The sequence below is a fragment of the Erpetoichthys calabaricus genome, chromosome 2 (assembly GCF_900747795.2).
Source record: "Erpetoichthys calabaricus chromosome 2, fErpCal1.3, whole genome shotgun sequence".
Classification (NCBI taxonomy): domain Eukaryota; kingdom Metazoa; phylum Chordata; class Cladistia; order Polypteriformes; family Polypteridae; genus Erpetoichthys; species Erpetoichthys calabaricus.
Genome location: NC_041395.2, coordinates 205,776,485 through 205,801,535, shown reverse-complemented (window position 1 = coordinate 205,801,535; position 25,051 = coordinate 205,776,485). Strand labels below are relative to the sequence as shown.

Here is a 25,051-nt window from a genome sequence, read left to right as displayed (position 1 = left end):
GAATGGCCAGGCTCAAGAAAAAGTCCTCAAAACCAAACCAGTGTACCAGGCACAGACAGGGACAGCTGTAGCAGAGGAGACTGATGAGATCTCGGAGGAGTATGGTATCAAAGACAAGGTTGTGGCAGCCACTGTTGATAATGCGGCCAATATGGATGTAGCTGTCAAAATAGTTGATGGTTGCAGAATTGCACTGTGCACAGTTCCATTGGACTTGAGTTGATTGTATTTGTTGCTGGCTGATGTAGTTTTATTTTTGAGTGCTCAGCTCAAATATACTTTTAAAAAGGAGAGTGTAAATGTTACTGGACATTCTTGTGTAACTGCCACAGAATAATTTATGTTATACTTTGTTATTGCTACAGAAGAATATTTATTTTATTATTATTTTACATTTACACATTTTTTTCTGGGGACCCCGTGGCACCCCATCGAGGAGCCGTAGGCTGTGGATCTCTTAAGATCTCACTGTTGGGTTTGTAAGGTCATGCTACTCCTAAATTTCTATCTTGTTCAAAGATAAGATATAAAACAAAGTTCTAAGCTAATCGACCTGTGTGTTCTCCTTTTTTAAAAATAAGAATTGATAGGAGAATCAAATTGTTAAACAGAATCGAAAATGGAATCGGAATCGTGAAAATCTTATCAATTCCCATCCCTAGTTATGCCAAATAGACAGGTTTTAACATCAATGGCTCTTAAACTCAAGTGATGTGCATTAACTCCAAACCAGATGCACCATTCACAGTAAACGGTGACCGCCCTTGACTATGTTGATGAGTTATTCAATATAGGAAGTCAGGTCAGAACATACCATGCTGAGCATAAGGACATCATGTTAAGATTGCAAAAAACACACGGTTCAATAGCAAGTATTTTGTCCATTTGGAAATTACAGTACTGCATAAAAACAAAGGTTTAATTATATTATAGTAATGTAAAGTCATTGTGAATGAGTCATTGCCTATGAATAGTTTGTATGATTTCCCTTTGTTTCTGTAGGTCTTAAGTAGTTAATCAGACTTCCTCCCCAATGTTATCTCATGACTGTCAGTTGGAATAGCTTCATAGAATATGGTTATGTTTGTGAGCTGTTCCAGCAAGGGCCTGACATCCTATCCAAAGAAAAGGAGTCAGCACCCCATCAACCAGTAATGGGTCTTTAAAATTAAAATGTAAAAGCTGTACATGCTGTTTGAAGAATAAAAGGAAAAATCTGATGGATAATTAATGGTATGGTGCTTTTCAAAACTTCTTAATACAGTAATACCTATGCATCGAGCTTACCTATGACTCAGGCGCCGCCGCAAGTGGCAGCTATTCCAGCAGCTCCATGTATGACTTTATTTTTCTACTCTTTTCTCTATTTCACTGTTAACTCCTACCACTTTCTTTTATGTGGACTTGTTCCCTGGACACTTTTTACTATTTATCTATTCAAGTAGTCAACTTCAAGCGCTGAGAACAAATGCCCGCGCCGGTGTGGTTCCCTATTTACCTGACGAGGTAAGAATACGGTATCGTGGCAGCAGAGCCGGTGCTAAGATAAAAGCCAAGCGTTTAGCGAGAAAGTGGCACTACAAACCTTCGGTGCCTTCTGTGATCCTGGGAAATGTGAACTCACTACCAAATTAAATCGACGAACTGGCTGCGCTGGTGAAAAATGTCAGGACGTACAGAGAATGCAGTTTGTTGTGTTTTAGTGAAACATGGCTAACAACTAACATCCCAGATGCTAACATGGAGCTACCCGGTTTAAGCACAGTTAGAGCGGACAGAGATGCAAGTACCTGCAGAAAGCAGAAAGGATGCACACTATGTCAATACAAGATGGTGCAACTCCGGACATGTTAACATGTTAATGGACATCGAACTGTTGGCCGTAAGTCTGCGTTCCTATTACTTGCCCAGAGAGTTATTATATACATCCCTCCTCGGGCGGACGTGGAGATAGCGGGTGACATCACCCATTCCGATGTGGCTAAATTACAAACACAACACCCCAAGGCACTTGTGCTAATCGCTGGAGACTTCAACCATGTAACGCTGGACAAAACATTACCTGCCTTCTCCCAGTATGTGGATTGTAACACCCGGGGAAATAGGACTATTGACCTACTGTATGCAAACATTAACACTAGAATTACCAGAGCCTACGAAAAAACTCGTAGATCCGGCCCACCTTAAATCGCTTCTTAAATCCATTAACACCTCTCCGCCAGCATCCTTTGTCCTCTAAATGTGCTGATAAAAGACAAGCTGCCAGCAGCTGGCTATTCCAACCCCCCTCCGACTTAGAACGTGAACGCACTTTTCCCAGCTCATTCCTTGATTGATTATCTGGGAGTGAAGTGGAGTTTTAGACTGGAAATAATACAGACGCAAACCAAGTGCATGTGTGTACTGTATAATATTAACAAAAAGAGCAGCTTACTACTGAAAACGGCAAATATAGGAGTGAGTAGGGATGGAACCGGGACTCTTAATTACACTTGGTTTGCGTCTGTACTTGTGCTGTTACTTAGAGAGTCAGATCGGGGGTGAGGGGTGATGTTAGAGAACGTGAGCTCATTCAGTGCAGCAGGAACAACGCACATGTTGATCTTTTTTTTCTTTCAGTACATGTGCCTTCCCTGTTTATTAATACATCTCTGCCTGTCTGTCTCTCTATTACGCAGTGCTCTGTCTGTCTGTGTGTTATGGATCTTAAAAATAACAGTTTTAGGGACAGTTGTTCATGTTAATTGCAGTCTCAATTGTCAAAAAAATATTTTAAAAGGAGCATCCCATATGAAAATATAACGATCTTATTAACTGACAGTGCATACCAATTTATAAATGTTATGTCCGTTTGAGGTTAAAAAGAAAAAAAAAAAAGCAACACTTTATCCCCAGCGGGGAATCGAACTCAGGTCTGTGAGGCACGGCAAAGCTGCTGTGCTCTAAAAAGCAAAACTTAGCACGCTACGCCACGGAAACTGTTGTAACCTCCTTGAAGCTTTTGTGAAAGTGTTTATTTGATCTTTGGAACTAGGGCTTTACACATTCTATAGTTTATGCCTACTACATTTGGTAACATTTATTACTAAAATATGAAAAAGTTTCTGTTTTAACAATGTGTTTACACAGATTACTATAGAAACGGAACACGCATGAAATGTGTGTGTTCCAAATAACGATCTATTATTTCCAGTCTAAAACTCCACTTCACTCCCAGATAATCAATCAAGGCATGAGCTGGGAAAACTACGCGCACGTTCTAAGTTGGTGGGGGGATGGAATAGCCGGCTGCTGGCAGCTTGTCTTTTATCAGCAAATTTAGAGGACAAAGGATGCTGGCGGAGAGGTGAGAACGGATTTAAGAAGCGATTTAAGGTGGGCCGGATCTACAAGTTTTTTCATAGGCTCTGGTAATTCTAGTGTTAAAGACGCATACAACACCACCCCGCTGCCTGCGCTTGGGAAAGCAGATCATAACCTGGTTCTGCTTCAGCCTCACTACAAACCAAGACTGAGGGAGCTACCTACAACCACACGCTCATTCAGGAAGTGGTGCCCTGAGGCAGAGCAGGCTCTGAGAGACTGCTTTGGAACTACGGACTGGGATATCCTGCAGGGATCTTATAGGGAGAACATTGAGGAGGTTGTTGACTGCACTACTGACTACATCAACTTCTGTATGGACATTGTAGTTCCAGTAAGAACAGTATGCTGCTATGCTAACAGCAAGCCATGGATTACAAGTGACATCAAGGGCCTTTTGAACCAAAAGAAAAGGGCTTTTAAAGGCGGTGATCAGCATGAGCTCAAGTGCGTGCAGAAGGAACTCCTAGTCCAGCTCAGGGCGGCGAAGGAGCAGTACAGGAGAAAGCTGGAGCAGAAGTTGCAGAATAACAGCATGAAGGAAGTGTGGGATGGGATGAAGATCATTACTGGCTGCAGCACGAAGCAGGGTGCCACCATCGAGAGAGATGTGGAGGGAGCAAACCAGATGAACAACTTTTTTTAACAAGTTTGACCACCCTAACCCACTCTCACCTCGGAGTACTGCACCCTCCACCCATCCTTCTGCTGATACCAGCATAGGAGAGAGTTTACCCCAACCCACAATTACAGCAGCCCAGGTAAGCAGAGAAGAATTTGTGCCACCAAAGCAGCGGGTCCAGATGGAGTATCGCCACGACTGCTGAAGGCCTGTGCGTTGGAGCTGGGGAGTCCTCTACAGCACATCTTCAACCTGAGCCTGGAACAGGGGAGAGTTCCGAGGCTTTGGAAAACATCTTGCATCACCCCAGTCCCAAAAGTATCACATCCTAGTGAGCTGAATGACTTCAGGCCTGTCGCTCTGACATCGCTTGTGATGAAAACCATGGAACGGCTGCTGCTTCACCACCTGAGGCCACAGGTCCATCACGCCCTCGACCCTCTGCAGGTTACATACCAGGAGAAGGTGGGAGCGGAGGATGCCATCATCCACATGCTACACCGATCCCTCTCCCACTTGAACAGAGGCAGTGGTGCTGTAAGAATTATGTTTCTGGACTTCTCTAGAGCCTTCAACACCATCCAACCTCTGCTCCTTAGGGACAAGCTGACAGAGATGGGAGTAGATTCATACCTGGTAGCATGGATCGTGGACTATCTTAAAGACAGACCTCAGTATGTGCGTCTCGGGAACTGCAGGTCTGACATTGTGGTCAGCAACACAGGAGCGCCGCACTTTCTCCGGTCCTGTTCAGCCTATATACATCGGACTTCCAATACAACTCGGAGTCCTGCCACGTCCAAAAATTCGCTGACGACACTGCTATCGTGGGATGCATCAGGAGTCGGCAGGAGGATGAGTATAGAAACCTAATCAAGGACTTTGTTAAATGGTGCGACTCAAACCACCTATACCTGAACATCAGCAAAACCGAGGAGCTGGTGGTGGATTTTAGGAGGACCAGGCCCCTGTGACTGTGTGCAGAGGGTGCAGACCTATAAATGTCTGGGAGTGCAGCTGGATCATAAATTGGACTTGACTGCCAATACTGATGCTCTGTATAAGAAAGGACAGAGCCGACTATACTTCCTTAGAAGGCTGGTGTCCTTCAAAATCTGCAATAAGATGCTGCAGATGTTCTATCAGATGGTTGTGGCGAGCGCCCTCTTCTACGCGGTGGTATGCTGGGGAGGCAGCATAAAGAAGAGGGATGCCTCATGCCTGGACAAACTGGTGAGGAAGGCAGGCTCTATTGTAGGCACGAAGCTGGACAGTTTGACATCCGTGGCAGAGCGACGGGCACCGAGCAGGCTCCTGTCAATAATGGAGAATCCACTACTTCCACGTGTAAACGTTAACATTATTCAAAGTTATTGTCTGTCTATATACCTGCATTGTTATCACTCTTTAATTTAATATTTTCTTTATCAGTATGCTGCTGCTGGAGTATGTGAATTTCCCCTTGGTATTAATAAAGTATCTATCTATCTATCTATCTATCTATCTATCTATCTATCTATCTATCTATCTATCTATCTATCTATCTATCTATCTATCTATCTATCTATCTATCTATCTATCTATCTATCTATCTATCTATCTATCTATCTATCTATCTATCTATCTATCCATCCTCAAGTTGTGCATGCCCCTTTTACATATGCTGTAATGAAGGGCTGTCAATTACTTCCAGTATAGTAATATATACTGCCATTATTAAATTATACAAGTAACAATACATGATGAAACAAAAATGACAGTATTAAGAAGTTATTACAGAAATAGAAGTTGTCCCAACATAACTCTGTTCATCTCTAAATTATTCCAGTAAGTAATATGGGTGTTTGTTTAAGTGTATCTCACAACAAATTTGCATCCCAACTGTATTGATTCCTACCTTGTTCCCTGTTATGCCAGCATACTTGGTCACTCATGAGATCAGATTTTAAAGGACACACTACAGAAGAGATGTTGAGATGATGTTATAGGCTACATGGTGACAGTTAGTGCTACTGCTTCAAGGATTTTGGGTTCATTTGAGTTTGACTGACAAACCCTGTAAAAGTGCATTTCACCCTAAAATTAAATTACACTTAAAAGGTAATTAATAAAAGTTATTGTATGCAGAGAAGAATGGGATATTTGATTTTACTTGTTTTCTTTTAACCCCTCTGGTACTTTATAACACCTTTTCAATCAACTTTTTAAAGTAGACAAAAACCACATTTTACTGTAATCATGGCAACAAGTTGATTGTCAGAAGAGTAACACTTTTCTTCACAAAGCAATTCCATAAAGTAAATCTAAGGATAATTAGAAGCAAGTATGTTACATTGTTAGGTTTAAAATGACTAAAATCAGAATATACATTTACTTAAAACAAAAAGACAGAGACCTAATAAAAGGTCTAAATGTAATAAAAAGTGGATTTAGAAAGTATTGTGACCCCTTCATTTTCTGTACATTATACAATGTTGTAGATTTAAATTAAAATGGAAAAAATGCCATTTTTGCCTATCAATCTACACTCAATGACCCATTAACGTCAAAGTGAAACCATGCTTTTAGTAAGGTTTGCAAATTTATTAAAAATCAAAAATAGAGACAATACTTTGGAGACAAGGGCGACATGGTGGCGCAGTGGTAGCGCTACTGCCTTGCAGTAAGGAGACCTGGGTTTGCTTCCCGGGTCCTCCCTGCATGGAGTTTGCATGTTCTCCCCGTGTCTGCGTGGGTTTCCTCCGGGTGTTCCGGTTTCCTCCCACAGTCCAAAGACATGCAGGTTAGGTGCATTGGCGATCCTAAATTGTCCTTAGTGTGTGCTTGGTGTGTGTGTGTGCCCTGCAGTGGGCTGGCACTCTGCTGGGGTTTGTTCCTGCCTTGCGCCCTGTGCTGGCTGGGATTGGCTCCTGCAGACCCCCGTGACCTTGTGTTAAGATATATTGGGTTGGAAAATGACTGACTGACTGACTTTGGAGACACCCCTTTGGCAGTAATTACAGCTGTGAATCTTCTTGGGTAAGTCTCTACAAGCATTACACGCTTGGATTTGGGAAGTTTATCCCATTCTTCCTGGAAAATCCTCTGAAGCTTTGTTAAACTGGATGGGAAACTGCCATCTTCAAGTCTCTCTACAGATGTTCTGCTACCTCTGAGCTGTGGGTGGGCCACTCAAGGAAAGACAGAGACTTGACCCGATGCCACTCTAGCATTGTCTTAGCTGTATGTGCTGGATCAGTGTCATACAGAAAGATGAAACGTCAGTGTCATACAGAAAGATGAAATGTCACACCAGGCTGAGGTCTCTCTATTTCTCAATTATGTGTGAAAGAATGACAATACTAACAAGGCTTTGTGGAGATTGAGTGGGGTGAATATGATGTCCTCCAGGACTGTCTGTCTGTCCCCTTACCTTGCTTGTCATCTGCTGGCTTGCTTTATATCTCTTTATTTTTTGGCTGCCATTAGAGGATAAATTAGGTTGACTATAATTTAGGCAAATGAAGTATGTAAAATTAGCAGCTCTACCTAGTTACCAATTAGAAAAGTGGCTACAATGAAAAGTTGCAGACACTTCTGCCTTCCAGGATCTGAGTTTGACACCCCTGCATTACTGCATTTCAAAAAAAATCCTACATGTGCTGGACATTCACTCTCAGTGAAACTGCCTTTCATCCAACCCTGTTCATTGTACAGGGTGGGGCAGAAATAACTCCCACATTTCAAAGGGGGATTGAAAAAAAAATGGTACGAGGTATCACTAAAAACCTTTTATTTCCCAAATGTAGATATAAAAAAGTTTTTTTACTTTAAGTTTTAAAAATTATATCGTCCAAATGATGGCCTTGACGGCTGATACACATTTGGAGCCGTTCTTGGAAGTTTTCCATCACTCTCACTAGCATGTTGGGCGAAATTCCTTCAATTTCTTCTTGAATGGCCTCCTTTAGTTGGTCCAAGGACTGAGGACGATGTTTGAAAACTTCAGTCTTGAGGTAACCCCTTCAGTGCAGATCCTGTTGCCCTTAGTCTTTGAACCCACAGCAATTGTTTTCCGGTCTGGAACACTTTCATTAGCACGTAAACTGAACCGTGTGCGAAACGCCCTCTGCGTCGCAGTTACAGATTCGGCATTTTTGAAAAAAGCCTCGATACTCAACCGACCACGGCATGGTGACGACTGAAAACTTTATTATGTACCCTACCTAACGGAACGGACCACACCCCTCTACCTGCTTTGGGGACCCCACAGTGATTTTTTGAAATCTGGGAGTTATTTCTGCCCCACCCTGTAATTAGAACACTTTCACCGAGAACATGTTTAAGTTATTATTTATTCACATAATTATCTGAAAAGTATTAATTGAATTATGTAAACATATATTGTAGATTTTCTTTTTCAAATTCAGCATTTATATACTGTATTTCATTTAGTTTAATTTAATTTAAAATCACATACACATGTTTACACATTTAAATGGACACTTTTAAATAAAAAAAATGCAAGATATATGTGCTTGCTTTCCTTGTTTTGTTTGGATGAAGCTGTCAACTAAAAGCTGATAAGAAACAAAGGTGACAAGGGTGACAACTGAAGAAAACAGTCCTTATCAGTTCAAAGCACAGCTAGCAGTACAGATTGGTGCTATCAGCAGAAACATGCATGACTGCACTTAAACAGAGTGAATTCATTATGCTCAACTCTACTAAGTAGATGTGGGGGTGTAAAGCCATAACTCACCTCTTACGTAACTGATAATAAAGGCTGTGCCTTTATATTCTTACAAGATTTGCAGATTTACAGTAAATATAATTTCAAATGCTTTGGAGTTCCTGACAGAACTACACTAGACATGTTGCACCCTTTACTTAAAACGGTTTAAGTGATGGTTCTTTTGCAAATTTGCATGCATCAATGCTAAGTGCTTTCATGCTGATTGTAATAATAAAAAATAATAATTCTTTACATTTATATACCGCTTTTCATAGTGAGGGGGGAGCCATTTCATCCACCACTAATGTGTAGCATATATCTGGATGATGCGACGGCAGCCAATTTTTGCACCATTTCACTCACCACACATTAGTTATTAGGTGGTGAAGTGGTAAGAGAGATAGCCAATTATAGACAGGAGATGATCAGTGGGCCAGAATTACTAGGCCAAAGAGGGCAGTTTTAGCCTGGACATCAAAATACACCATGCTGTGTTTGAAGAATGGATCTTTTATGACCACAGAGAGTCAGGACCTTGGTTTTACATCTCATCTAAGGGACAGAGCAATTCTTACAGCAAAGTGTTCTCATCACTGCACTGGGGTATTGGGATCTATTCAGACCACAGGGTAAGCACTCCCTGCTGGGCTCATCAATATACTTCTTCCAGCAGCAACCCAAGCTTTACCTAGATGGTCTCCAAACCAAGTACTGGCTGAGTCTGAACATGCATAACTCCAGGTGGATGACCTCTTCTGAAGTGCATGTGGCATGGCTGTTTATAATAGCAATATACTTGAGACACTCGGGTATATAATTCTGATATATACCCAAGTATAAGAAAAAAGTAAGTCAAAGAATTATGTCTGTTAATGGAGTATCCAAATTAACACAAGCACATGATGAAACAAAGTGAACACCTAAATAAGATTTCCTAAAAAAGCAATGAACCACTAAAAGATGAAAGAAAGTTACAGTAATTGTTGGCATAGATTCTGCAACTTTCTGAATCTAAATTAGTGGAATACAACGCCATTAGTCTTTGAGAAATTCCACCATTATGCATTTTGATAATGGTGATGTAATACACAGTCTTGGGGGACACCTGAGAATCTCTGATAAATTCATAACTGGAATGAAATCTAGTTTTCTGTGATAGCTAAACAATTTCTTATTGACTCTTTCCCGGGAGTTTGTCATCCTGAAAAATTCCATCATCAGAATAGAAATGTGTCAAGCACAAGGTGATCAGTCATTATTTCTTTACACTTATTGGTATTTATCTTTCGCTCTGAGGTAATCAGTGAATCTTAACCATGTCAAGTAAATTCACCTCAAACCAAGAAAAGGTCACCACAACATTTTACTTGTCAACTTGAATACTGTTAAGTTGAGAACAAGTAAAATGATTAATTTTTTCTCTTCTGCTTAACAGTAATGTATGTGATCTATGCACTATTTTAAACAGAAAAATGCATTTTGTAGTGTAATAACTTTTCTATGCACCATAAATTGACTATAATATCCCACTTTGTTCAGTTAATGACAAACTGGTCTTGAGGAAACCTTTAGCTACTAGTGTAAGAGTTGCTGTTCAAAAAACAGCTGCCTGTTTTTTATGTACATTTAGTCATTGCATGGATATCATGACTAGGACTTTACACGTTTGTCCATACCTGACACTATATCAAAACGACCTCACTCCTTATATTTTCCAAACCAGCCTCAGTTTAGTTAATGCTCATTTGAAAATTAAGCACTCTTTTACTAAAAGCACATGGCTTTAAAATTAGCCCTCTGAGATGCTGTCTTTGACCTATGGTAACCAAGATAACAAGCAACTACCTTTATCCTGCATGAGCTTAAACATAACCCCATATTAAGTGTTTACTTAAAGCAAACACTGTACCATTTGTAGAAGCACCTGCTTTCAAAAGAATTTGAATTCCTCATATGGCCAACTGTCGTTCATTATATTTTACCAGTACACAATAATGTTAAAGAAAGAAGAAACTAGAACAGTGTTGAAAAGTAGGGTATAGAAGGACTGCTTTGATAAACATGCAAGAAAAAAAATTAGGGTAATGTGAGACTTGTCCACGGGGTTACTGAGAAAAACTCTAATACCCATAAGATGCTCAATTCTACATATGGCGACTTTATTGACATCACTAGAAAAATGTTCTTCAAAAACTTGTTTTGACATCTCCTATAGTATTCATGGTACTGGACTTGCATGAAACAAAGCCTCAGAATACATATTTGGTTGCTGTTAAATTTACAGTACCTGGTCCAGTCGCAGAGCTCCTCCTTCAAAACGCTGAGCGCGTAGCTGCTTGGCAATGGCATGAAGGTTGACAACTGCACATTTTATCTCATCAATAGAGTGCTCTGGGGAGCAGGGTGGCATTTCCTCTGCTGGAAACATCTTGTCTGGGTTGTCAATCAGGCTCTGGGCATGGCTATAGCTTAGCTTCATGCATGAACGAATAATGGTTCGACCAAACCATTCATCTAAGATCTATAAACGAGAATGCAAAATAGACACTCAGTGTTAAATGACAAGGAGACTTTAAGATCAACATCGTAGTCAGAATTTAGAAACAAAGAAATGGGATAAAGAAAACACATTGATCCTAAAGTTGCAAAATATACCTCACTGATGATTGAGTTTATATTATCTACATTACAGGCAACAAATACAGTCCTATGAAAAACCAGTACACCATCTTTCAATTTCAAAGTTTTATATTTCAAAACATGACTATCATCTACTTCTGACCAGGCCCTTCATTGGATAAATCTAAGTTCAAGATAACTAAAAATACATAGTAGATAACATTATTTTCTCATGCAGCAAAAAGGTAGTTAACACATAAAAAACAAACTTGAAAAGTTAAGTACTATACATCCCATGACCCAGTACCTTGTATAGCCACCATTGGGAGCAATAACTTGAAATATCCTCCTTAAAACACACCTTCACTTCATTGATGTTTGAAGACACTTGTTAATGCTCAGCTCAATGAAGGCCTCATGACAGCATTCTTCTCCTATTTGATTCATTTTTGACCAAGCCTTTTCTGTCAGATGGATGGCCTCACATTTTCCTATACAATACTCATGTATAAAGAGAAGTTCAAAGAAGAATAAATGACTGTGAGGCAAGGCATCTGGGTCAGGTGGCTTATAAACAATCAAAATGATAATTCTTCCAACACTGTGCTTTAGGGTTGGTTTTTGTTGTGATAGCTGTTTGGGCTCACCTACCACAGTGCTGTGCATAATAATCAAACAAGACTACCTTGATCTTAGTAGTATAGAGCAAATTGTTCATTCAGATGTAACCTTACTGCTGTGTTCTTAATTTTGTAGATGAAGGGTAGTACCTTAGCTATCTTTCCTTGTTCAGTTTTTTTTTGACAGAAGAGATATGAACTATAACATTAACCACATTGACAGAGGCTTGTAGGTTCCTTGATGTAGCTTTTAGTACAGCACATCATTCAGTCTGATCTTTGGGTGAACTGGCTGTAACACCCATTCCTAAGAAAACCTTTCTACATTGTTGTCCAATGGTAAGTAATCTTTTACACTGTTGAATAATGGGTAACAAATTATTTGCATTTTATAACTCCATTCAGATTGATAAGCAGAAAAATATGGCTATTTGAAACCTCTGCATATATCAATTGTTCTTTGTCATAGTGTCACCACAAACCTGAATGCTGCAGACTGAAATACCAAATTTTTTGCTTACTTACTCCGAAAGGCTTCAAACAAATATTGCTGGAAAAGGTGACTCTACGCAAGTTTTAAAATGTGAGGATTCAATACTTATACAAACAGCATACTTATTTTTTTTCCTTAACACCAAACAATTTCACATAACCAAAATTATTTTACGGTTCAGTGCTTTTACATAAAATAGCTCAGAGAACATAATTTCATTGTAGGATTTGTTATTCAGTAAAACAGTTTGGGAATTAGTCACAAAATCATTTTTGCAATGCACTATTGTACAGGGCTAATGTGTAAGTATACTGTATGGGTACGGTACCAAAAACACAATCAGATGCAGACCTCTCTCTTCACCTTAAAATGGCATTAACTACTCCATTTACTTGCATATGCACATGCCCATCTTTAAATTCTCTTCTCATTACAGGACACACATACAGTACCGTAGAAAGGTTTCCACTTGGAAATCACATATGTGGTTAGGGAATCCTTTTCTCTCATTTAGATTGTTTTAATATTATATTTAATTCATCTAAGAATCTATATGTGTCCCTCTGTGTAAACCCACTGAGGAACTAGCATAATCAACAAAATTTCTTTTCATTGCCAAAGTCCATAACCCCTTTCATTTTTCTATCTGGAAAGAAATCAAAATCTAAAAACTTGAATTGACGCAGGCACATCAATAGACAGCCATTTAAACATTTTAGGTCTAGCAGCAATTACTTTATAATTTAGCTAATGAAAATTTTATTGAAGAACAATATAATTACTTTTTGACTAGGGAAGCGTATTAATTTTTCTAATCGGCTTCTATGGAGCCTTGTACTACAGATATCTGTAATTATGTTCCTGAAATGCAAATCTAATTACAGCTTCATAGAATTAAATGGAACACTACATTAGATTCATCAGTCAATATGGAATTGATTATGTCTGCAATTCAGATTCTAACTGGCCAAAATTTATTTATAGACATCCTCAATTTAAATTTTTAATTTAAATTATTTGTTACTATGTAATTGTACAGATCTAAAATGGGAAAAAGCAAGACGCATATAATTTTTAAATTTCTTGCCATAAATTGCCAGTAGTCAAAATGTCATTACAGAGATCACAAGTTGAAACCTCTGTGGAATGCTGCAAAGTATGCTATTGATATTTCTAATTCACATTTTCACTAGTCAATACTGAATTGTGGAAATATGCAATTTTTGAGTAGCATAAACTATTGCATATTTATTTAATTCAAGTCTTTTCTACTCAAAGTACTATTTTAATCAAAAACCAAACTTTAACTCTGAAAAATATAATTATGACAGCTAAATAAATTCATTAAATGTTAAAAAAAAAAAAGCTTGCCATACAAGCATGCCTTATATTTTCAAGATGAAAACAGAAATACTTGGAGCATAAGGATTCAACAATTTTTAAAGAAATTTCACTACATATAAGCAGGTACTAAAAAAAAGCTTCTGCAATAACAATTAACACTAGAAATCCTGAAGCCTATGAAAATATCTGTAATTCTGGGCCACATTAAATTCCTTTGTACCTCCTCATCAGCACCTTTGTTTTGCAAATGTGTCAGTCAACACTGGCAGCAGGTGGACTGCTCACTCATCCTCCACCGACCGAGGCAGCTGAAGTCAGATGCAAAATTCTCACAGCTGAAGTCTGTGTATTTGGGAGTGAGGTGTCTGGAATTGTGTAGGGTAAATAATATATTGTTATTTGGAATACATACATTTCATGTGTGTTTCATGTCTACAATAATCTGGGTAAATGTAGGATGACAGGAAATGTGAGTCAAGAAATGCTGAAAACATAACTAAAACAGAATTTTTTTTCATGTTAGTGTATAATGTGTGAAAACTGAAGTTCAAATATCAAATAAACACTTTCACAAAAGGTATAACAAAACAAGTGAGCTTTTATTCAAGAACATAAAAGAAATTGTTCAATTTACATGTTGCTGTCAATGTATAAAAACTGAAGCCCAAGTATCAATTGATACGAATGGGAGCCGTCTGCTTGGCTGGTGCAGAGGTAAGAACTGCTGCTTCATAATCAAGAGGTTGTCGTTTCAAGGCCACGTTCTCTCTGCATTTAGCATTTTGAGCAGTGAGCTGCTATTATTATTACTATTGTATAATAAAAACATACATTTGATTTGAGTCTGTAACAGCCAGTTTAAATTAATGGTACTTGTAAAAGTTTTTTTTTATTCTCTCAATCCCGATCTGACACTGTTTGTTTTCAAATAAAGATGTGGTATAACAAACTTGTTTTGTTATACCACATCATTATTTGAAAGCAGTGTCAGATCGGGGTAGGTTGTATGTGAATGAGAGTGGGGGCTGGGTGAGCAGGCCACCTGTTGCCTGTGCTGATTGACACATTTGTAAAACAAAGATGCTTATCAGGAGATGCCAGGGAATTTAGGCCGTGCATTACGATATTTTTGCAGGTGTCACGGATTCTAATGTTAAATGGATGAAACTAATTACAATTGAAAAACTATGCATACCAGTAACCTTCAGCTCTGTTCTAAGTGTAAAGCTGATCTGCCCCTCTAAGAAGAATTTCACAAAGGACATGCTAAAAATAATATTGAGTAGTTGAGGAACTTTCATTGAAAAGAAATATTGCTAGAGTAAAAACAGCCCACTACCATATTTTTTGTCAAAACAACACTGGAAGAATCCCTGTTAATTAACAGACATTTTTTGACTGTCTAGGGATTAGACAAGAATACACAATCTCAGTAGAGGAGATGGTTAGGTAATGAACGTGTTATATAAATACCTTTTGCATCTTAATTGCCTTTAAAATTTGAAAGAAGAAAGAAAAACATGGTTAAGAAATAACTATAAATTTACTGAAAAAAACAAATATATTACATAGTGCCTGTCATAGGAATCAGTGCTACAAACTGCTTTACAAAGGTAGAGTTACTTTATAGTCTTTTACACAAAATTATCATAGAATGCTTACTAAAGTGACTCACATTAAATGTCATATTGTTCCATTCCCATGAATGATAATAAAAGCTACTTTATAAGGCAACTAGCAAAATACCCACGCTTTACAGCGGAGAAGTAGTGTGTTAAAGAGGTTATGAAAAAGAAAAGGAAACATTTTAAAAATAACGTAATATGATTGTTAATGTAATTGTTTTGTCACTGTTATGAGTGTTGCTGTCATCAAGGATTTGATTATCATTATTTCTTTCAATCAGGTTCATATTTGGAGGGCGTGTTGTGTTCAAGTTACATTCCACGTTTGTCAACCGTTGTAAAGATACAACAGGTTTCATTGATAACTTTGTGTCCATGTTGTCAGAGTTGAAACATTCATAAACATCAAAGTATCCACTACCTAAATCGCTACCTGTGAATCTAAGATTTTAACAGGCATTCCCAGTTGTCCAAAGGTGTAAAATATTTCCCCATTTCTATCCACTTGAAAGTGACAATGAAACAATTCCGCGACAGCTATCAGTTCACATGCAGAACCATAGGTTGAGAGCTTAAGCATTTCACTGCTATAGTGGTCCTGTGTAGTATAATTGTCTCCTGCACCTTCATCAGTCCACACCTTGAACCTGTCCCAGTCATTCAGTACATAAGACACAATGTCTCTGCGGATATCAAGGCTGAGACTGATATGGCCATACAATCAGTAAGAGAGAGCATGGAAGAGCCAGGCACAATCTCGAGGCATGTAAACCACTGGGTACAGGTCGATGAAACTGTGATTGACGGTGATCAGATGGTGATGAGAAAGAAAGTACAAAGGAAGGCGAGAAGCGGTGGAGCAGGGAATGACAAGCAGAAGTCAGCAGCAGGAAGACGCACGTGAGCAAGTCAGGAAGCCCAACAATGATAGCCTTGAAGCGGTGGAGTAAACGAAAACGCAGGAGTCACCAGCAGGAAGATGTGAAGCAAGGCCAACAATAACAGGCTTGAAGTGGTGGAGTAAATGAAAAGGCAGGAGTCACCAGCAGGAAGACGTGAAGGAAAATGAACAATAACAGGCTTGAAGCGGTGGAGTAAAGAAGAAGGGAGCAGTGAGCACAACAAACAGCTGAGGAAAGTAAGGAAGCGAGTGAGGAGGCACATGGGATGTCGTTAATGTATATAGGCAGGGAGCCCGGAGCCCAGATAGCGGCCATGCGGAAAAAGGAAGGGGGACCAGGGGCGGCCCTTGTGCGTCTCTGCCATGAAATAAATCATCTGTTAACGGAAATAAGGAATGAAACCGCCAAAAGGAGAGGTCAGTTCCAAAAGTTCCTTACGGCATAATGGTGAGAACCGCCAAAAAGAAGACGTTATTTTCGTAAGTTTGTTACGGGACACGGCGCGAAATGAAACATACTTAACATTTGTAAGTACAGTGTAAAGGATGAGAATGGGAAATTGGGGTTTCCTACGTATAAAGTTGCAGAAATAGTGAGGAGGCGTTTCCCCTATCTATATATACAGTTTAGGGGGTACACCCGTTTCCCCCCCTTGGGTGTTGCAATAGGACATGAAACATACCTAACTTTGTAAGTACAGAGCAAGGAATGAGCACGCGAAATTTCAGCTTCCCACCTATATGGAAAGTGGGAGAATTAGTGATGAGTCAGTGAGGGCTTTGCCTTTTATATGTATAGATTCACAAAATGGCTCAAGTAATTATTCTATCACTAACAGAGCAACATCCACCTAAATTACAATCATAAAACACTGTATAAAGAAACCTGTCCCAAAGTGCAATAAAGAATATTCACTACAGAAAGCCAATTCAACTTTATCTTTACAGTCAATTAACATACGAAACTTTCAATGAAACCTTGCCCCAGATGTAAATAAGCATCCACCTTGAGCAAGTCTACAGGGTTTAGAAGATTAGTATGGAACAGATTTAAAACACACATTTTCCTGAATTTCAAAGTTATGCAATGCTCACATTGACAGACTCTGACAATAAATATAAATTAGTTATAAGATATGATAAAAAAAAAGCACAACCTTAAAATTGAGATCGAAAAACACTTCAGCTATAGTTATTGCTTTCCAAATCCTTCCAGGTCCCAAACATAAATAACACACACAAGTTAAAACGTTTAATCGGAACTACTGCTAGGGTGTGATATTCACTTTAGAATAATTAATACAAATCAATCAAATGCTAGGTTTCTGACTTGAAGACAAAGAAGGCCTATTAAGAATGTCAGTGACAACACATGTATAATCCCCATGGCAATCTTGGACCTCAATGCTTTTAATCTTAATGGGTAAAACACATAAAGAATGACCAGCTACTCTTCAATGGTTTGAAACCTAGGGGCTCATCATCTTGCAGTGGTAAAAAAAGATAAACACACAAATGAGAGAGATAAGCGATACCATGCTGGCATGACGCAGTTAGCTTTTGGAGAAGCAGTCTGCTGTATCACGCAGATGAGGATGTAAATCTCAGATTCCAGCCTTGCCACTGTTTTCTGAATATGAAAATAAATTACATATTTTTTTTTCTCCTGCTATACAAGTCCTTGACATTATGAATCTGAGGAAATGCTGATCTTATTGTTACCTATAGAGAACCTAACAAACCCAGACAAAGGCTGTAAAATCTATGACTCTTCCAAAAATCGTATATAGCCTGCCACAGCTATACCTAAATGCACCCGTTTAGTGTCAGATATAATGCCTCGCATGTCACTGCTCTGAAGGAAACCCTTATTTTTCATTACACAATTTATTTACACTACTGGTCAAAAGTTTTAGAAACTACCCATTTTTCCAGTTTATACTGAAATTTAAGTAGCTAAACTCCAGTGGATAACCTGAAATGAATGATCTGTGAGCTGTTGGGGCTGAAGTCTGCCAGACTATCTGAGTTACCTTGAATTTCTAAGTTCCTTCTGACTATGCAGAAAAGTGTACTCACTGAAACCTTGTCTTTTTTTTCAATTACTCTAAAAATACCTACACTTTTAAGGATTAAAATGGTCTGTTAGTCTTCCTTCATTAATTGCTTTTGCTTGCCATTATGATAGCTATACACAGTATAATATTGTCCAAATAATGCTTCAGAGGGTGTAGCAACAAAGTTTATTTCATTACTGCTGTTACACAGACATGGGGATTGTAAGTAATCAACAAAAGTTCATAGATCTGTTGGAACTGTCTGCATCAACTTTTTAGGCTTAACTTCCACTGCAGCAGAAAAAGTAAAGCTTTTGGTAATGTAAACCTAGTCCAACATCTAGTCAAACATCCGTTAGGTGACCAAGAAGTAATACCACATGAATGCTTGCTGGGCTGAATCTGTTTTCTATCTACAACTCAAGACAGGGCAAACGAGAGTGCTATGCTCATAGTCCCCATCACCAAAAGACTCTGCAAAAAGTCGAGAATCTAAAAGAGAAAATCTAGTTGCCTCGGCTAAAAGTCCTACACATTCACACAAGACACCTAATTGTGAAAACTGTGATAACATTTACTAAACTATAATTCAACTCACAGTCAAATACATACAGTATATATGGGGGGGGAAAGGGAGAGAGCACTGGTGTCACAGATGTAGTGAAAGATTTTTTGGGGGACCTCATGTGTATTAATGTGAGATACAGGCTCTGCACTATACCAGACCATATCCCCTCCACAAACTAGAATAAAAGTGAGGTCACATAATCACAGGGAGATAAAAAGATGATGTTCCAGTTGAATAAAATGTAACTAAAGTAAAACTAAGTTTAGTAGACCTCAGTGATTTATTGGTGGTATAAAACAGATGATTGGACTAGAAGTTTCTCCTCATTCATCATATCCTTCTCTTCAAAATCCAAACTGGTATCCTTTCTACTGTATATTTAAGTCTTATTAAAGCTTCTCTCAGATCATTCCCTGCTGTAACTAATTTGCTTCATGATTTCCCCAACAATTAAGCATTATGCTTGAACTCCATTTTGTAAAACACCAAGAGAAAAAATCTTCAAAAAAACACAACATTCAGTACACAATGCTTAAAACTGCACATCCTTCTCTCCGGAGGAGGCTTAAGCTATTGGCTTTGTTGGCAGAAAAATTGCTCTTAGCTTCATGCTGGAAATATCCTGAACTGTCTTCTCCCCCTGAACTGTTTTCTTTCTATTATCTGTCATATGTAGAACTTTCAGCTTCCTGGATCAACTATGTACCATATTCAGCTCCACTATACAGACTTGGACATATGTAATCCAGTTGGTTAAGGACTGGGCAGTGGTTGGTCCGTGAAACCTTCTTTCCTTTCCTCTCTCTTTCATTTTTTACTTTTTTGTCAACAGCTTCACTGGTGGTCTGTACTTCTAGTTCCTGTGAGATCTCTGGATTGAGAAACAAGGTTTCTATTTGTCACTTTTTCAGGGCAGGTATGCAAAATTGTTTGCATTATGTTTTGCATTATTGTTGTATCAGCTTAGTATACTGTGATATCTAACTTTAGATTTTTTAGACACATAATTTTCTCATTTTATTATGGCCGTCAAAATACTGATAACAAAAAAAAAAATGGAGAAATAACTATATAGTTTCTTTACTTACCTTTCCATGCACTGATCACTTACTGCCTAACACATTAATAAAGACTAATTGGCCTTATCTGTTCACATCATTTAAATTTAGTCCCACAGTACTAAACCTTGACTTCGCTAGAACTGTGGGATTTCTGCAGGAATGTAGACTTCTCTACTTCAAAGCTCTGTATGAGTACAATCATTCATAAAAAGCACAGACAAAGTTTTCATTGACTATTTTATTATGAAGCCATTTTTTCTGTCTTACTAAAATATTGTGCTTTTATATTGTGTGCTTCTAGTCTTGTTAAATGAGTGTAAGCTGCATTAGTTTCTAAAAGATAATTGCAAAGTTTCTATTTCTGATGATTGTATTTTTCTTGACTTCACCTCTCTTTTCATTGCTTAAAATTACTTTAATAAATACATATTTAAAGGTCAAAAGCATGGTAAAGGCATGGCAATTAGTTGTGCATTGGATCTGAGAAAAAAGGAATAATATTAATTTTAAAGTTTTTCACTTTAACATTGATTTTAAAGTTTTTCACTTGAAAACTCTAAGCTTGTATGCAAAGCTGATGAATAGAATTAATAACTCCATATTGCCTTCAGTTGAAATGCCATTGACTAGGTATCACACAGGAAGGTGTGGGAAGGTTGGTGGGGGTTAAAAGCGACAAGTTTTGAATGGAATTTTCCATAGAGGTTACCCCTTAGTTCCAGCTCCCTAGACGCTGGTGCAGCTATCTGGAATTTCAAACAGTGTGGCAACCATTTGCTGCCAAACAAAAGCAAAACAGTCCCCTGGCAACTGCAGGATTAAATAATTCTACAGTAGAAATTCTAACATTATATGAATAGCAGCTGAAGAAACTCTAAAGGTTGGCACTGAAAGTAATGTCTCCAGCTTTTTAGTTTAAATCTTTGAATAATATGTGTTCTAGACATATTCTGACATCTGGAGTGTATATGCAAAACACTCCAAGCACTCAGGGTTGTTCAAATCTAACACTCCATTCGATATCAGCATTTCAATCAGAACTTTAAATAAGGCAAAACCTAACAGAGGTATTTCTTTGCAGAGGATCCTCAAGAATTTACATTTAAAGGATGACAGAGAACTTCAAAAACACATGCATATAAATAAGACAAAAGAACATGACAAAGTTTTTATTAATAGGATATATAGCCACCTGCTGGAATTGAAAAACAGCTTGACTGTCCCCTCCTACCATGCAGCGAGAATAGTTAAGGTGAAATTGCTGAGAAAGAAATTAGGATTCTTCTTGCAAGTTTTTCTCCAATGTACTAGGACCTCCTATTTGTGTTGCACGGCCATTTGGTAGGAGCCAGCACCTTGCTAGTAGGTTTTAACTGGGTGGCAACAAGGATATCCCAGAAAAGGTCATGACACAAAAGTTAAGATTGTTTTATTAAGGGCGTTGTTTAAAATCTACTCATATGATGATGCTAAAGGCAAGACTTAAAAAATAATAGCATTAATCTAGCCAAAACAATCCAAAATGGAATAAACAATAATAAGAACCACATATTTTTTAATGACATGGAAAGGACACTGTATGTAAACATGAATCCAATAGAACAGCTGTATTAATTGTTTCAACTGCTCCTTATCAGCAATAAGATGCAAATGAAAAAGAACCAGTAGTTCTACATCTAGCATGTCTCCATTTCCACCTTTGTGCATTCAACATTCACTATTTGGTTTAATTAAGTACTCAGAAGGAAACTGAAGAGAAAGTGAAGAACTGAAAATTTCTCATCCATTTTAGGCTTCAAATCACTTGGATGAGACATGAATCATTAGAAAGGAAACTATATCCATGATTTAAGAATGAACTGACATGGTAGAGTTAAAACACTAACAAGCCATGAAATGAAATAAGATCTGTTATTGGTAACGATTGGCTTCTAATTAAGCAACTGTATTACAACAAAAACCTGCAGACACTGCAGCTCTCATGGATCGGAGTTGGCCACCCTTCCAATATACAATTACACATGAATAAAACATTTTTGCATTAGATCAATTTCTGCTTTCAATAGTGAGGTAACTTTTGATGATGGTCATTGCAAAATATGGTTTTACAGAATCGTGTATTCTTTTGAACTGAAAGTCAGTAGGAATAATGTGAAATTAGATAATATATAATTATTAAATATTTACAATTTTCTCTTGTTTACATCGCTCACTTGAATTCTTTTTGTTTTTTTTTGTATGTTGTATGTTCAGGCTTGTATTATTTATGTTTTTGTCATAGCCATAGGGAGACAATAAAGTGCTAACACTAAATTGTGTTTTACTTTAACTAATTACATACAGCAATTATATTTACAGGCTACACATTTAGGCTGCCCATGGAATGAATTGCATGTTTTTACTTTTGAGGAAGTTTTCTCTAGTGTTTAAAGTGGAAGAAAATAACTGCCAGTACTATGTTTTACAGCCTTCTTAAACAAGAATTTCTGAAAGTGGTGGAGTTAGAGTGGGGCTCGGGCAACCCCATTCAAAGTAAGCAGACATGTATGTAAATAATTTCAGAGGGCATACTGGATGTCCCCTTCTAAGTCTGTAGATGGGAACGTGAATTAAAATGAAGTAGCGCTTAAGATGTCCTGCTAAATTTACAATTTCTGTCCACCTTGTCTTGGATATGAAGACACCACTTACACTTCTATTTCTAGTGCAGATCAAATAGTGACACTCTTTCACTGCCATTTTGCTTCTAATGAAGCAACAACAACACTACTAGCCACAGCGGCTGGCATCCTCCCTGGAGTTTTATAGCATGCTTGCTAATCATTGAGTCTTGTATCTTTCTTGAGCTTTGCTAATCTTTCTCTTTCCATTTCATACCTGGCTATAGACACCAAACGTGATTGTTGCATTTTTCCTGTCTAGAACATTGCCCCTTCTTCATTCTTCTGTCTACCCTATTGGTTAGAGTTGCTATCATTTGCTTCTGTTGCATGCTTAGTTTTCTTAAAGCCTCTGTCAGCACAGAGTGAAGCATGTAAGTTAGCATAAAATTAATAAATACCAACAAATAACAAACCATGTGTCAAGCAATTTTCTTTTCTCTCTAACATCAAATTTCAATCAAATCCATCAAGGCACATTTGAGATTTTGGGGCATTTGGTTTTTTTGTTGTTGTTTTTACCCATAAATATTGATAGATCAAAATGTCTTTTCTTAGCAGATACCTACTTGTTCCAAAGAAATGCTCCTAAATCCTTTTCACTTGTTGCTTGTTTATAAATCACAAACCATATAAACAAGTGTGTTGTCTCCACTCAAAGAATGAACTAAAATTTGTAGATTTAGGTCCCAACAAAATACAAAATTAGAGGACCAATGCTAGGAATTTGAAACTGTAATTCCAGGGAGGTGAAGGGACAACAGAAAGAGAAAGGGTATAAAACCAGTTCAATTTGAAATTGATATCATAGCCAAATTAACTGATGAATTTATTTATGTAGAAGAACTGGCAGTATTTAAAAGTGGGAAAAGCAAGTAGATAAACAATATAATTTTAATCCTTAATAAATTCAATTATTGAGACAGGAGAGTCTAATAGTAAAGTTTCCCCCTCACTTAAAAATGGACGGTCTAGACCTTATGAAAAAAATAAAGGTGGAATGGGTAGAATTTTCCAAATACAGTTTTAAATAAAATTCATAAATGTTTATTAATCTCAGTAAAGTGAGCTCTCATTTAGCATTAATGGCTTAAATAGAGGTAAATGTGCTGCATCTTCAAAATCTAAGAACTAATAGTTTACTGAGTTTAACCTGCATGTGATAGCTATCAAGTGAAGACTTGTTTATACTCTGTGTGTCTGCACAGCCATTATGGTTCATGTGATATAAATGTTGTCAGCAATCATGATGCACTGTCGTGCATTTACAATTGTGCCTCCATATTTTTTGTCTAAGCAGTCCTGTGTGCAACTGTATGTGTTGACTGTGCATGTCCTAGATAACAAATCATGGACACATTGAAAGGGAAAGCCAATGCACATGTTTGCAATGATTCTGTATCAGTGCAGTGTCGCACACATACGATTGTCAAGACACACATCATCTTCTGAAACTGTCCGTATCAATCCAGCTTTTGGAGTACAGGTACTCGTCGACATACGACCTATGCAAGTTACGACTGTTCGACTTTACGACGCGTTTGACTGTTTCCCCTGCCAGCTGTTGGCAGCGCCAGTTTCCCGCACTCTCAAGTCTCGCTACGCAGCAGTAAAAATATACGCAGCAGTGTTGCCCCACGTGTGTTTGTGTCTTGTTGTTTTGGCAATTTTCGATAATAATATAACCCTAACATATAACCCTATAATATTAACACTAATAGCAGCTTTCTACTCAAAACGGCAAACTTGAGAAGCTGCCAGCATCAAACCCAGAAGCTCTTGATTGGGCAGTTCTTAGGATTGCACTACGCAAGCAGTCGCATCAACTGCTTACCGCAACCTGCTTTCTTTTTTCTTCTTGAATAAAAGCGCACTTGTTCTGTTATACTTGTACTTGTGAAAGTGTTTATTTGATATTTGGACTTCAGGCTTCACACCAGTCATTCTCAGTCACACACACCACTCACATCCACAGTTATCCCAGTCTCGTTCGTGCACAAGTTTTATATACAATCATCACATTCAAATGTTAACAGTTCCCACACACAACTGCTGACTCCCAATCAAGAGCTTCTGGGTTCGATGCTAGCAGCTTCTCGAGTTTACCGCTTTGAGTAGAGAGCTGCTGTTATTGTTAATATTATACAATAAAAACATACATTTGATTTACGTCTGTAACAACCGCTGTAAATTTATAGTGCTTGTCAAAGTTAGCGTTCACACTCGCCCCGATATGACACTGCTCTTTTCAAATAAAGACGCGCTATAACAGAGGTGAACTCAGTTCAGAGAAAACAGAAGCCCTCCCCGCAAGAAATGTCGACTCACAGTGTATGAATGGCGTATGGAAGAAGTGTGTTAAGCGTTATGTAAATACTTTTGCTGGATTTAACAGTGAACAAGA

The 25,051-nt window shown here is 38.1% G+C and overlaps 1 protein-coding gene across 4 annotated transcripts in view; it reads right to left on the bottom strand.

Annotated features, from left to right (window-relative positions):
• Positions 1 to 25,051, bottom strand: part of dis3l2 (DIS3 like 3'-5' exoribonuclease 2) — a 612,176-nt gene that overhangs the window by 196,364 nt on the left and 390,761 nt on the right. For all 4 annotated transcript variants that reach the window (XM_051922221.1, XM_051922220.1, XM_051922222.1 and 1 more), the window contains exon 13: positions 10,987 to 11,220. In XM_051922221.1, the coding sequence (XP_051778181.1) occupies positions 10,987 to 11,220 (234 nt within the window). The remainder of the gene's footprint in view (positions 1 to 10,986; positions 11,221 to 25,051) is intronic.